Genomic DNA, 12092 nt, shown 5'->3' with positions numbered 1-12092 from the left:
TTGTTTTGTTTAAAATATTAGCTTAGTTGCTTGTTTTCCAGCAGGCGGAGCCCGTATGCAGTGAGCGGGTCCCTCTTCCCTTTTCGTATCTCTAAGCAGATCCGGCGACGTAGCACCTCTCCCGCCCCAAAACTCCAGCTCCCGGCAAGCATTTCGCCCGCGGGGCTTCCCGATTGGTCAGACGGGCGGGGGGGCGCGGCGAAAGGGCGAGTGCCGGCCAATCGGCGCTTCCCGGCGTGCCTTGCGAGGGGGCGCTGAGGAGAGTCCGGAGGCGAAGACGTGTCCGCTCCGGGTCCCGGCGGCGAAGGCGAGGAAGCGGAGCGATGGCGGCGGCGACCCAGGGCGAGGCCGACGAGCTCTTCGACGTCCGGAACAACTTCTACATCGGCGCCTCGCAGGCGGCCATTAACGAAGCGCAGCGAGTCAAGGTGACAGAAGAGTCGGGGGGGGGGGTTGATGGCGCCTCCGCGGTGGAAGGAGAGACGCCCGAGTCCGTGATCAGCACAGCCTCCGACATGTATAGGAACAGAATGAAGCATCACACATAAAAAAACTTCCCTTCAGGCGTCTCTTCAAAAAGTTGTACAGTTACTCATCTCCTTGGCCCGGGGGTCGCAGAACTCCAGACTCCAGTGATAATAGGGACATCCTGAGGGAAAGTGAGACATTCCAGGATCAGTCAGAAACCAGGATGACTTCTGTCCCTCCAAACATATCCTTGAAGCTTCCTGGGAGATAGGACAGGCGAAGGGAGTGAGATAGAGAATGGCATGTCAACAGCCTGCCAAAGCCTGTTTGTCAGGGGAACGGTAATACTACTACTACTAATAATAATAATATATTTATACCCCGCCCATCTGGCTGGGCTTCCCCAGCGACTCTGGGCGGCTTCCCAAAAAAATATTAAAATACTGTAATACATCAAACATTAAAAGCTTCCCTAAACAGGGCTGCCTTCAGATGTCTTCTAAAAGTCTGGTAGTTATTTTTCTCTTTGACATCTGATGGGAGGGCGTTCCACAGGGCAGGCACCACCATCGAGAAGGCCCTCTGCCTGGTTTCCTGTAAATTTGCTTCTCGTAGCGAGGGAACCGCCAGAAGGCCCTCGGAGCTGGACCTCAGTGTCTGGGCAGAACGATGGGGGTGGAGACGCTCCTTCAGGTATACTGGACCTAGGCCGTTTAGGGCTTTCAAGGTCAGCACCAACACTTTGAATTGTGCTTGGAAACATACTGGGAGCCAATATAGGTCTTTCAAGACCGGTGTTATGTGGTCTCGGTGGCTGCTCCCAGTCACCAGTCTAGCTGCCACATTCTGGATTAGTTGTAGTTTCCAGGTCACCTTCAAAGGTAGCCCCATGTGGAGCGCATTGCAGTAGTCCAAGCGGTGATCAAAATGTGACATTTCTGCTCAAATCCTGCTTGAAGCTTTTGCTTTGGGACATCTGCTTGGCCCATGCATGGTGGACTAGATGCCCAACCACCCCCAGCCTGAACCAGCTGGTTTTTACATTTCTATGAGACTTTTTTTACAGCTTCCTTTTCTATGTTTCCTCCCACTCCTGCCCTTCAACTGCAAATGATTCTGCTCCCCCCTCTTGTTTCTTCAGCCCTCCAGTCCCGACAAAGAGATGGAAAGGGATATCTTCCTGTATCGTGCCTACATTGCCCAGGTAAGACTTCTGAAAAAAAGGACAGTTTGCCTGCTTCCAGGCTTGCCCAATGTGTGGGTTGAGTTTTGAAGTTTATAACACCGCTGTTTATAACACCTTGAAAGCAACTGTCTCAGAAATAGCCATGCCTTCTATCTTTCCCAATTCACTTTTGAGACTTCCCATTTCTCCTTTTGTACAGCGAAAATATGGCGTGGTGCTGGATGAAATCAAGCCCAGCTCACCTCCGGAACTCCAAGCTGTGCGGATGTTTGCAGAATACCTTTCTAACGAGAGCCAAAGGTGGGTCTGGGTGCCCAAACACAGCAGCCTTTCTCCTGGAAAATCGAATTCCTAGGACCGGTGATTGGATTCTAGCATAAAATCCAGATTTTAAAATTGCAGCGCACTCTGGATGGCAGGTTGACCCTTAGCATGTAAAAGCTGTCCCCAGTTATCCCTGTTACATATGTAGATAGAAGGAACTTTTGATGAACTTTCCATCACGCAGTAGTGGAAATCATTAAAAAAACTTTTTTTTGAAAGAAAAAACCTCAAAGCGGTTTATTAAAACAATACAGAATAAAACAAATTCAAGCTTCAAAGTAAAGATTTCAGATCCTTCTCTAAGTGACATTCTGCTTCCCCCATATTTATTTGCCTACTTAATGTATAGAGCTTCCCCATAACAGAAGGATTCTAGGAAGCCAGTGGGGTGTAGTGGTGAGAGTGTCAGACTAGGACAAGGGTCAGCAGCCTGTGGTCCATGGACCACAAGTGGCTCATGGGGGTCGTTTAAATGGCCCACGAGCCGTCCCCGAACCAAGGTGCCTGCTCGGTGAGTCCTCGCGCGCTGCGCTAAACCGGTGCAACGCGGAACAGGGACTCGCTCCTGCAGCGCCGGAAATCGCATCTGTGTATGTGCAGATGCAATCTGGCCCATGGAGCAATCTCCACGGGAGTGAACCAGCCCAGGTGAGGTAAACCTAGCCGACCCCTGGACCAGGACCTGGGAGATCAGGGTTCAAATCCCCACTCAGTCATGGGGCTTTCTGGATGTAAGTTAGTCACAGCCTCTTAACCTACCTCACAGCATTGTTGTGGGGATTAACTGAGGAGGGGTGGTAGTGAGCAATGGACTCCTTGGATAAAAAGGTGGGAGATAAATGCAACGAATAAGCTCTTCTGCTTACTTAAGAAAGCTGAAGGGGGCAGCCAGGTGGAGATGTTAGTCGCCAAGCTGGCACCCAGAGATCTCCACGTGGTCACAGCTGGCCTTGCGCCAGTTGCAAAATGTGCCTGGGGAATTTCTAACACTAGGCGTTCAGAGAGGGGCCTGTGAAAAGGACCGCAGGATCTAGGGATCATGTGGGGAGAGGCAGTTGCAGGTGTGCTTGCAAATGGTGGTTTTTGCCACCTGGGGCAACTCCCAGGTGAGAGCTGGGAGTGGAGAGCTCTGAGCTGCTTCCATTTCCTGATGCTTACTTTAGTGGCATTCCTCTCTCTCCCTCTCCCCACCCCGGGCCCTGCGTCAAAAGAGATGCGATTGTGGCTGAACTGGACAAGAAGATGGCTAAGAGCATTGATGTCACTCACAACACTTTCCTTCTTATGGCGGCCTCAGTCTACTTTCACGACCAGAACCTGGATGCAGCATTGCGGACCTTGCACCAGGGGGACAGCTTAGAGGGGTGAGTGGAATTGAGTTGTGGTGGCAGCTTTTTTTCTTGGCTTATAGCACAAACAGGGGGTATCTCCTACCCCTGAACTGTGCTACTTGACCTTTATGAGAACAACTATTGATGAATTGGTGCCTGAGTTTGATTTCCCCCTCTTCCTTCCCTGTGCCTTTTCCCTTGTGTGTGTGTCTTTTTAGATTGTAAGTCTCTGGGCGCAGAGCACTTTGTTTCAACTGAATGCATGTCAGCCGCTCTATGGAAGCCTTTTTGGTTGAAGAGCCAGTACAAACGGTTGAAACAAAACTGCGGCCGGGGCTTTTCCAAGAGAGTGGCTCCTTCCATATTTTGAGGAACTGATAGCCAACCACGTTCAAAGAGTTGCACTGAGCTGACTAATGCTTGCTCTGCTTGGAGTAGATGCAAACTCACAGATGCAAGTTCCTAAAACTCTACTTTCTCTCGTTCCCTCTAGCATGGCAATGACCATTCAGATTCTTCTGAAACTGGATCGCCTGGATCTGGCCCGGTAAGTTTCCCCAGAACCGGAGTTGCTTTCGGCACCAGCCGGCTTCTGTCTGTCCGTCCGTTCCCCCCCTCGTCCACCTCCTCCTGCATGTGCGGTGCAGTGCAAAAGCAGCCACAGAAAGCTTGGCTCTGCCACACATAAGCAAGGTCCAGTTTGGAGCCACATGATTGGAGGCCTCTGCCCTCAGCAGGTCTACTCTGAGCAGCAGCACCTCAGAAGCTTTTAGGCATGATTTTGGATGGGTCTTCTCGATGTTGCCAGTCACTTATTGTTATTATTAATATTTGTTTATATTCCGCCACTCTAGGCAGCTGCCGACAAAAAATAGCCAAAACACAATGTAGCATCAAACACTAAAAGCTTTCCTGAACAGGGATGCCTTCAGATGTCTTTTAAAAATCACATAGCTGTTTATCTCCCCCCTGATGGGAGGGTGTTCCATAGGGCAGGCGTGACTATTGAGAAAACTTCCTGCCTGGTTCCATCTAACCTCACTTCTCTCAGGGAGGGAACCGCCAGAAGGCCCTCAGAGCTGGACCTCCATGTCTGGGCTGAACAGTGGGGTGGAAATGCTCCTTCAGGTACACAGGGCTGAGGCCATTTAGGGCTTTAAAGGTCAGCACCAACACTTTGAATTGTGCTCAGAAATGTACTGGGAGCCAATGAAGATCCTTTGGGACCGGGGGTATATGGTCCCAGTCACCAGTCTAGCTGCTGCATTCTGGATTCGTTGTTGTTTCCAAGTCACCTTCAAAGGTAGCCCCATAGAGAGCGCATGGCAGTAGTCCAAGCAGGAGATAACCACTCTGGCGAGACAGGGAGTAGACAGGCAGAGTCTCAGCCGGCGTACCAGCTGCAGCTGGTAGACATCTGCCCTGGGCCATCCCTAACCATTGGGGAAGGACTATAGGTCAGCTGCAGAGCCTTGGTCCGAAGGTCCCAGCTTCAGGCCCCCACTGGCATCTCCAGGCAGGGCTGGGAGAGAGTCTCTGCCGGTCAGTGTAGACCAGGGGTCAGCAAAATTTTTTAGCCGCGGGCAGGTCCACTTTCCCTCAGACCTTGTGACGGGCCAGAGAAGCGGCACAGAGGGGGGAGCTGGAAGAAGAGCCAAGGGGGGCAACTAGTCCTCTTCCCCAGCCCCAGCTGCTGCGTTTACCTTCCCTGGGGCTGCCACTGCTGCTGCTGCTGCTTGTGGGTAGGCAGAGCGAGCTGGTCTGCTCCGTTCTCTGGCCCACAGGAGCACCAGGGCGGAGGGAAGGTGAGCGGTGCAAAACGGCTGGCTCCGGAGAGGGGCTGCAAAAATGGCTCTCAGCCAGCTCAGCCCAGCCACTTTCCTCCTCTAGGCAGGGCAGGGAGAAGCCAGGAGGAGGGAGGGAGGAGGCGCAGCAGCGGTGTGTGTGGGGGGGAAATGGAATGGCTCAGGGGAAAAAATGGTGCAGTCCAAACGAACAGAATCCCCACATTGATCCACGGACAGTCCGCGGGCCAGATCCTGAAGGCAATTGGGCCTGATCCGGCCCGCGGGCCTTAGTTTGCCGACCCCTGCTGTAGGCAGTACTGAGCTACGTGGATTAAATTGTCTGGTTCAGGATAAGGCAGCTTCCTATGTTTAAATCATCTTTTTTGCTGTGGACCCTGAGGACTAGAATCTTCGAGTGTCTTTATGGGAAAGAACATGGCTGAGTGTTACAGAACCTGTGCTGCTTGCAGAAGTCCCAGGTTCTATCTCCAGTAACATTCTCTCTCCCTCCAGGAAGGAGCTGAAGAAGATGCAGGAGCAAGACGAAGATGCGACTCTGACCCAGCTGGCGACGGCTTGGGTGAATCTTGCCCTGGTGGGTACCATATTGTGCATTCCTGTGCCAAGGGTGAAGCCAAGTCATTCTGTCATTTTTTTATTAAAACATGGACATGGCCTAGCAGCCCCCTCCCCCGAAAAAGGCTTCAAGATAGGGAATGGAGAGACTCCCCTAGGAAGAAAGTTTACAGTGTTTTGGACTTTTTAGTTCAGAGAAAAGGTGATAAAGAGAGGCATGGCAGAAGGGGACAAAATTACACACGGCATGAAGACCGTGGAGAGTGGAAGGTTTTCCTCCCTCTGTCATAACGCCAGAACTTGTGGTCATCCAGCAAAGCTGAACGTTGGAAGATCCAGGACAGACAAGAGGAAGTACCATTGTTAACCTGTGGTACTCCCTGCCACAGGAAGTGGTGATCACCACCAACCTAGATGGCTTTTAAAAGAGAATTGGAGAAATTCATGGAGGAAAAAGCTACTGATGGCTCCTAGCCAGGGTGGCTCTGCTCTGCTCCCATGGCTGGAGGCAGTCGCTCGTCTGAACACCAGTTGCTGGAAACCCCAAAGAGGGACGGTGCTCTTGTGATCTGGTCCGGCTTGCGGGTTTCCCATTTGGAGCATCCGGTTGGCTGCTGTGAGAACAGGGCCCTGGGCTCGGTGGGCTGTTCTCCTGTTCTTCACCATGGCTAGGGAGCATCATGCCCAGGCGAAAAACAATGCTGTCCAGGCTTGTAAAGACTGCGGAGAGAATAATTGGGTGCACTGTCCCCACCTTGGATCAAATCTAAGCTTCCAGGTGCCATAAGAAAGCTGCAGAGATAGCGCAGGATTGTGCACACCCTGGAAATAATCTCTTTCAGCTTCTGCCTTCTGGAAGAAGGTCCAGGGTTATAAAGACTAGGACTAGCCGCCTGAGAAACAGTTTCTACACAAATGCAATTTTGATTTTAAACACAGTGTAAGGAAGTCTCTGTGGGAGTATATTGTATTTAATTATGGGATATCAGAGTTTTTAGGGGGCTAACCAGGCTGGGATAGCAGGCTTGTTGGTTTTTGAATGTCTGGTGTAGATTTTTTCAATTTCATTGTTCTGTATGGGACAATGAAAATAAAGATTATCATATCATATCGTCCACATGTAGCCCTCCAGGCCTCTCCGCTGGCCCTGGTTTGCAACATCCTTGGAAGGTTTTGTTTATTTTATTTATGAAGGGTTATTGTTTTGTTGTTTCGGTTAAATTATTTACCTGTGTTTTATTCTGTGAACTACCCTGCAATCTTTTGATGAAGGGCAGTTTGTAAGTATAATAAATAGAAATAGTGAAAAAAATTGCCTGGCTGGAAAAGTGTCGTCAGAACCCTTGCTGGACAGAGTAGTAGAGTGAGGGGCGTGTGCAGGAATGTGCAGGCCCTCTGGCTGGAGAAGGGCTTGAGGTGGCATCTCCGCTTGTGACTCTCTCTCTGCAGGGCGGCGAGAAGTTGCAGGATGCCTATTACATCTTCCAGGAGATGTCTGAGAAGTGGTCGCCCACCCTCTTGCTCCTCAACGGCCAGGCCGCTTGCTACATGGGCCAGGGCAAGTGGGATGATGCCGAGGGGGTTCTCCAGGAGGCTCTGGACAAGGTGAGGGACCCCCCTGCGCGCCAAGAGCCTCTGAGATCCCCACCTGGGAGGCGGTCAGTGCAGCAGCGGCTGTTCCCCATTGGAACTGGCAGGGTGGGAGCCAGGGAGCCCCAACGGCCGATGTGACCAACCAGAGGCAGAGCCGACGCATTCCAGTTTTGGTCCTGTCTTCTGCTCAATGAGGACTAGAACACTGGGACTTACGAGGTTGTCTCACCCCATCAGCAGAGCTGCTCCTGTTACAGGTGCTACATAACACCTGCTCCACATTCAGGGTGGCAGCTCCTAAAATTTGGAACTCCCTACCAATTGAATTCAGGCAGGGAGACTCAGCCCCGTGTGGATTGCACCTGGCATATTCTGCAGCCCAAGCAGGCTTTGTGCCACCAGCTCAGGTGCTAGACGAATTAATCAGCTGGCCTGGTGATGAGGTGTCCTCCCTTCTTAGAATCGCAGAATGGAAAGAAACCCCCCGCAAGGGTCATCCAGTCCAATCTCTGCAATGCAGGAATCTCGGCTAAAGGTCCCCCCCCCACAGGTGGCCTGCCAATCTCTGCTTAGAAACCTCCAAGGAAGGAGAGTCTGCCACCCTCTGAGGGAGTCGAGCAGCTCTTACCCCCAGAAAGTTGAGTCGGAAACTCCTTTCTTGTGATTTGAATCTCTCAGTTCAGATCCTGCCCTCTGAAGCAGCAGAAGACAAGCGGTTCCTTCTCCTTTAGCGTTGACTTCTCTCCCCCTTCTCCTCCTCTCCTACAGGACAGCAGCCATCCTGAAACCCTGATCAACTTTGTCGTCCTCTCGCAGCACTTGGGGAAGCCTCCAGAGGTGAGGGTTGCCTCCTCTTTTTTTAGGCCTGCCGGGGGGAGGGGGGGTCTCTGCAACCCACCAGACTCCAACTCCCAGCATCCCTGGCAACAGTCAGGAGTCCATCCGCACCAGGAGGGATGCAGATGCTGCCCTTCCATATCTGGAAACTAGCACCCCCTATGCCTGTTTCTCGCTTCATGGCACCTTCTGTGCTTCCCACCTGCTCCAAAATCTGTGCTTCCTTTTCTTTCCAGCTACAATCTGGGGTGGGGGAGACATTTGCACCAAGTGAAGCTTCCCAGCTGAGACCTTAGTGGGATTTCTTTTTTTTAAGACCTTGCATTAAAAAGCATACAAAGTGAGAAGCTTCTGTCCCCAACTCCTTGCCTTCTTCCCTCTCCACTGCCCTTCATCTAGGAAAATCAGTGCCCACCCCCATTTCTCCTTCTCTCTCCCTTTTTAAGGATATTCCCCTCCCCTAAATATTTTCTTGTGTTAATCTGGATTTCCTACACTTAGTGGAAAAGACCAGAGGGTATTCTTTGGTTTCATATTGGCACTTATTACTGTTTTATTCTTATTCTTCTTATTATTATTTTTTAATCTCATGAAATGGTTGTGGAAAAACCTCAAAGTGATTTATAAAAAGGAAAACTTCCTAGTTGCTTGTTACTCAAAGCTCTCCAAGCGACCTGCAGCGGATTTTTTAATGTTACCATAAATAAACATGCATTAGATTTTAAAGAACACATTTTTTATATTAAAAAACTTAAAACAGAATTACATAGTAAATAAAACTCTTTCCTCCCAGAGGGTGGATTTGCTTCTGAGTAGGATGCAGCTTCTGTCCAGCTCTTAAATTTTCACGAGCATCAATAAAGTAATTTATGGAAAGTGTTGTTCTATGGTGTTCATGGTGCGCAAAAGCCATGCTCCGTGGATTCTGCATGTTGAATAAAATGCAACCATGGCGTTCCTCATCCCCCTACGGTGTTCATGCTTTAAGGCGATTAATTTGTCCATGAGCATCAAGCCCCAGGCATGTGAGACCTGAGCTTCAGAAAAGGTCTATGCTCAGGTGCATGATTAAATCTTCCTTTGTTAAGCTGTGAAACTCTGGAGAGATGTGTAGCTCTAGCTTTGGGTCCATAGGGACAATTTGCTCCGTAACTGTAACAACAGCAGGAATTTCTGCCGGCCCTCAAAGAGGAAAATGTCACAATCCCATCCCATGGAAAGCCCCCCACCTGTGCCATTTTCTCCCCTCCTGACAACCCCTTTATTCTCCCTTTGTCTGACCCTCCGTCTTCTTCTTCCCTTTGAGGTCACCAACCGTTACCTGTCGCAGCTGAAAGATGCCCACCGACATCACCCCTTTATCAAGGAACACCAGACCAAGGTAAGAGGACCGTCTCTTCTCTTCTGTTCACCCAGCCCAGGGTGGGCTGGGGATCATAGGATCATAGAACTGTAGAGTTGGAAGGGGTCATCCAGTCCAACCCCTTGCAATGCAGGAACCTCAGCTAAAGCCTCCATGACAGGTGGCCATCCAAGGATGTAAGAACAAAGACAGCCCAGGGTTTCCTCAACTTGGTTCTCCAGCTATTGTTGGACTACGACTCCCACCATCCCTATTTAGCAGACCTAGTGGCCAGGGATGATGGGAACTGTAGTCTGGAAACAGCTGGGGACCCAAGTTGGGGAAACACTGTCTTGGACCTACCAGAAGTTGACTTGCCCCCCATGAGAGCAGCGGGTGGGCATGTCGTTAGATATTAGGCCTAACAGAAAAGCCTCTGGCTTTTTGATAAACGAAATCTTAAATAGTTTTTCCAGCTCCTCATATACCTCGTTCCAAAATTCCCAGAGATAAGAAAAATGTATTCCTTTACGCAACAGCAGCAGCCAGAATATTGATCACAAAGAATTGGAAGGGGGAGAAAAGACCATCATTATTAGAATGGCAAAGCAAGACCTGTGAGTTTGTGGAAATGGCAAAATTGACAGCAATCATTAGAGGCCATTCAAATCAGAGAATAATTAAAGAGTGGGAGGAGTGAAGGAATACATGAAAAAATATGGTTCCGAAACTGGAATATTAATAGATAATGTGTAAAATGTGCAGGGGTAAGCAAGGAAATAATAAAAGAATCAACTGAAAACTACAACAACACAACAAGATGGAAGAAGTAAAAAATATATATATTGAGATCACACCTGGGTGAAGGGAAGTGGGTATAGGGGAATTTATAAAAATTTCTAATATAATATTTCTAATTGCGTTGCATTTATATATAGCAAAGGGAAGTCTATAGCAATTAGGTATGTTTTAATCTAGTCAACTATGTAATAGGCTTATGTTACAAAACAAATATGGATTTTGAATTTGATGTTTGTAATTCTTTTTTGGTTTTGGAATAAAGTTAAAAAGAGAGAGAGAGAGCGCGGTGGGTGGGCAGGGCCCCCCCCCCACATTCACAAGGATGTGCCTCGGGAGACTTGATTCCCTGCAGGTCATAAACTGTGGAACTCCCTCCGGCAGGAGGCAGCAACAGCCACCAGCCTGGATGGCTTCAAAGAGGATTAGACAAATTCATTGATAGCCACTATCCACAATGGCCTGGCTCTGCCTCGACGGTGGGAGGCAGCCGTGCTCCTGGATCCCCATAGCTGGAAGCTGCGGGAGTGGAGAGTTGCTCTTGTGCTCTGGTCCTACTGGCAGATTTCTGGTTTGGGTGTGGTTCATGCAGAGAGGCGAGCAACAGCCTCCTCTTTCATGTCAGGCAATTCTGCTACCTCCAGTCACGTGGAGGTGAAAATTCTGGCCCCAAACAGAGACTGATTGAGAATGCCGGAAGGGTAGATCATGCAGAGATGCAACAGGCATGATGTTCTGCGGATGGACACATTTTTTGGGGGGGGGGAGGGGTGTTCTCTGGAACCTTGAACAACTTACTTCTCCCTGCGCACCGTGCGTGATCACTGCACAAATGGCACACTTGTCAGGTCCACGGCCATCGTGTCAGGGATGCTTTAGCTAAGAATCCTGCCTAGCAGGAGGTTGGACTAGGTGAACCTCGGGGTCCCTTCCAGCTCTACATTTCTATGATTCTGGGTCTGTTTCAATCAAGGCTTCATCCCCTTGTAATTCTTCCTTCTGCTTCGTCTGTCTCTTTGCCTTGAAGGAGAATGACTTTGACCGCCTGGCTTTGCAGTACGCACCCAGCGCCTAGACTGGCCGGGTGCAAAGAAGCTCCGGATGGCAATGTCTTGCAGAGCAGGATTCTGTGTGCCGGGATCACCGCTTCTCCCGTACAGGTGAAACCTGAAACCGGTCCTCCCCACGCGGGTCCGCCATGGGACAGCATCGAAACCCCAAAACATTTTTTGCCCTGTGCTATGCAGAAAAGAGATTTCTGCAGACTGTAGTTCGAAACATTCCCAATAAAACCTCTGCTAGATTTAACTACCTGGCTCTTTCTGATTGTGAAAACCTTCAGCCGCCTTGGACTAGGGCAGCCCAGGATCGTCAACGTGGAGATGAACCTGGGGCTTTACAGCTGCCGCACTAAGCTGAAATCATTTCCCTGCTCCGGAGTTCACCTTCGTGGGAGCCCAGTGATATTGACAGAAGGTTTGTTTTGCGGCCCCCCAAGACCAGAAGGACTTCACCTGGACGGTGCCCACTCTCCCCAGGGCAGCTCCCCTGCCTGAGCACTTCCGCCTGGCCTTCGAGGGGAGCCCTATTTCCTGCCCAGGCAGAGAGAAGCGTGCTTTGGGAGGATGTACAACCAACAAAATCTCTGGCTTTTGGTGTAGCCCAAATCTCTCTATACAATGGGGCCCCTTGCTGCTTTTGCCTGGGGCCTTACACACACTGGCATGCAACCCCCCAAGGTGGAAATTCAGATCATGTCGCCCTGAAACGGTTTCCTCACACCCTGGGATAAAAGAACCATTTCCTGACCCTTGGGTTTTCCTTTACTTTTTATTTATTAGTAGATACCA

At 50.1% G+C, this 12092-nt stretch overlaps 1 protein-coding gene across 2 annotated transcripts; it reads left to right on the top strand.

Annotated features, from left to right (window-relative positions):
* Nucleotides 1-187: 187 nt before the first annotated feature.
* COPE (COPI coat complex subunit epsilon) lies at nt 188-11550 on the top strand. 2 transcript variants are annotated; one of them, XM_083594859.1, is made up of 10 exons: nt 188-428; nt 1610-1672; nt 1854-1954; nt 3190-3342; nt 3803-3856; nt 5610-5691; nt 7122-7277; nt 8034-8102; nt 9409-9483; nt 11270-11550. In XM_083594859.1, the coding sequence occupies exons 1-10, from the start codon at nt 324-326 to the stop codon at nt 11315-11317; spliced, it is 906 nt and encodes a 301-aa protein (XP_083450985.1). In that variant the 5' UTR covers nt 188-323; the 3' UTR covers nt 11318-11550. The 2 variants fall into 2 exon arrangements, with proteins under 2 accessions (XP_083450985.1, XP_083450986.1); XM_083594860.1 differs by having other exon boundaries at nt 420-809; nt 1385-1672.
* The last annotated feature ends 542 nt before the right edge of the window (nt 11551-12092 follow it).

Source organism: Podarcis filfolensis, assembly GCF_964270895.1.
Source record: "Podarcis filfolensis genome assembly, chromosome: 18".
In the NCBI taxonomy this organism is placed as follows: domain Eukaryota; kingdom Metazoa; phylum Chordata; class Lepidosauria; order Squamata; family Lacertidae; genus Podarcis; species Podarcis filfolensis.
This window is presented reverse-complemented; position numbering and strand designations above follow the sequence as displayed.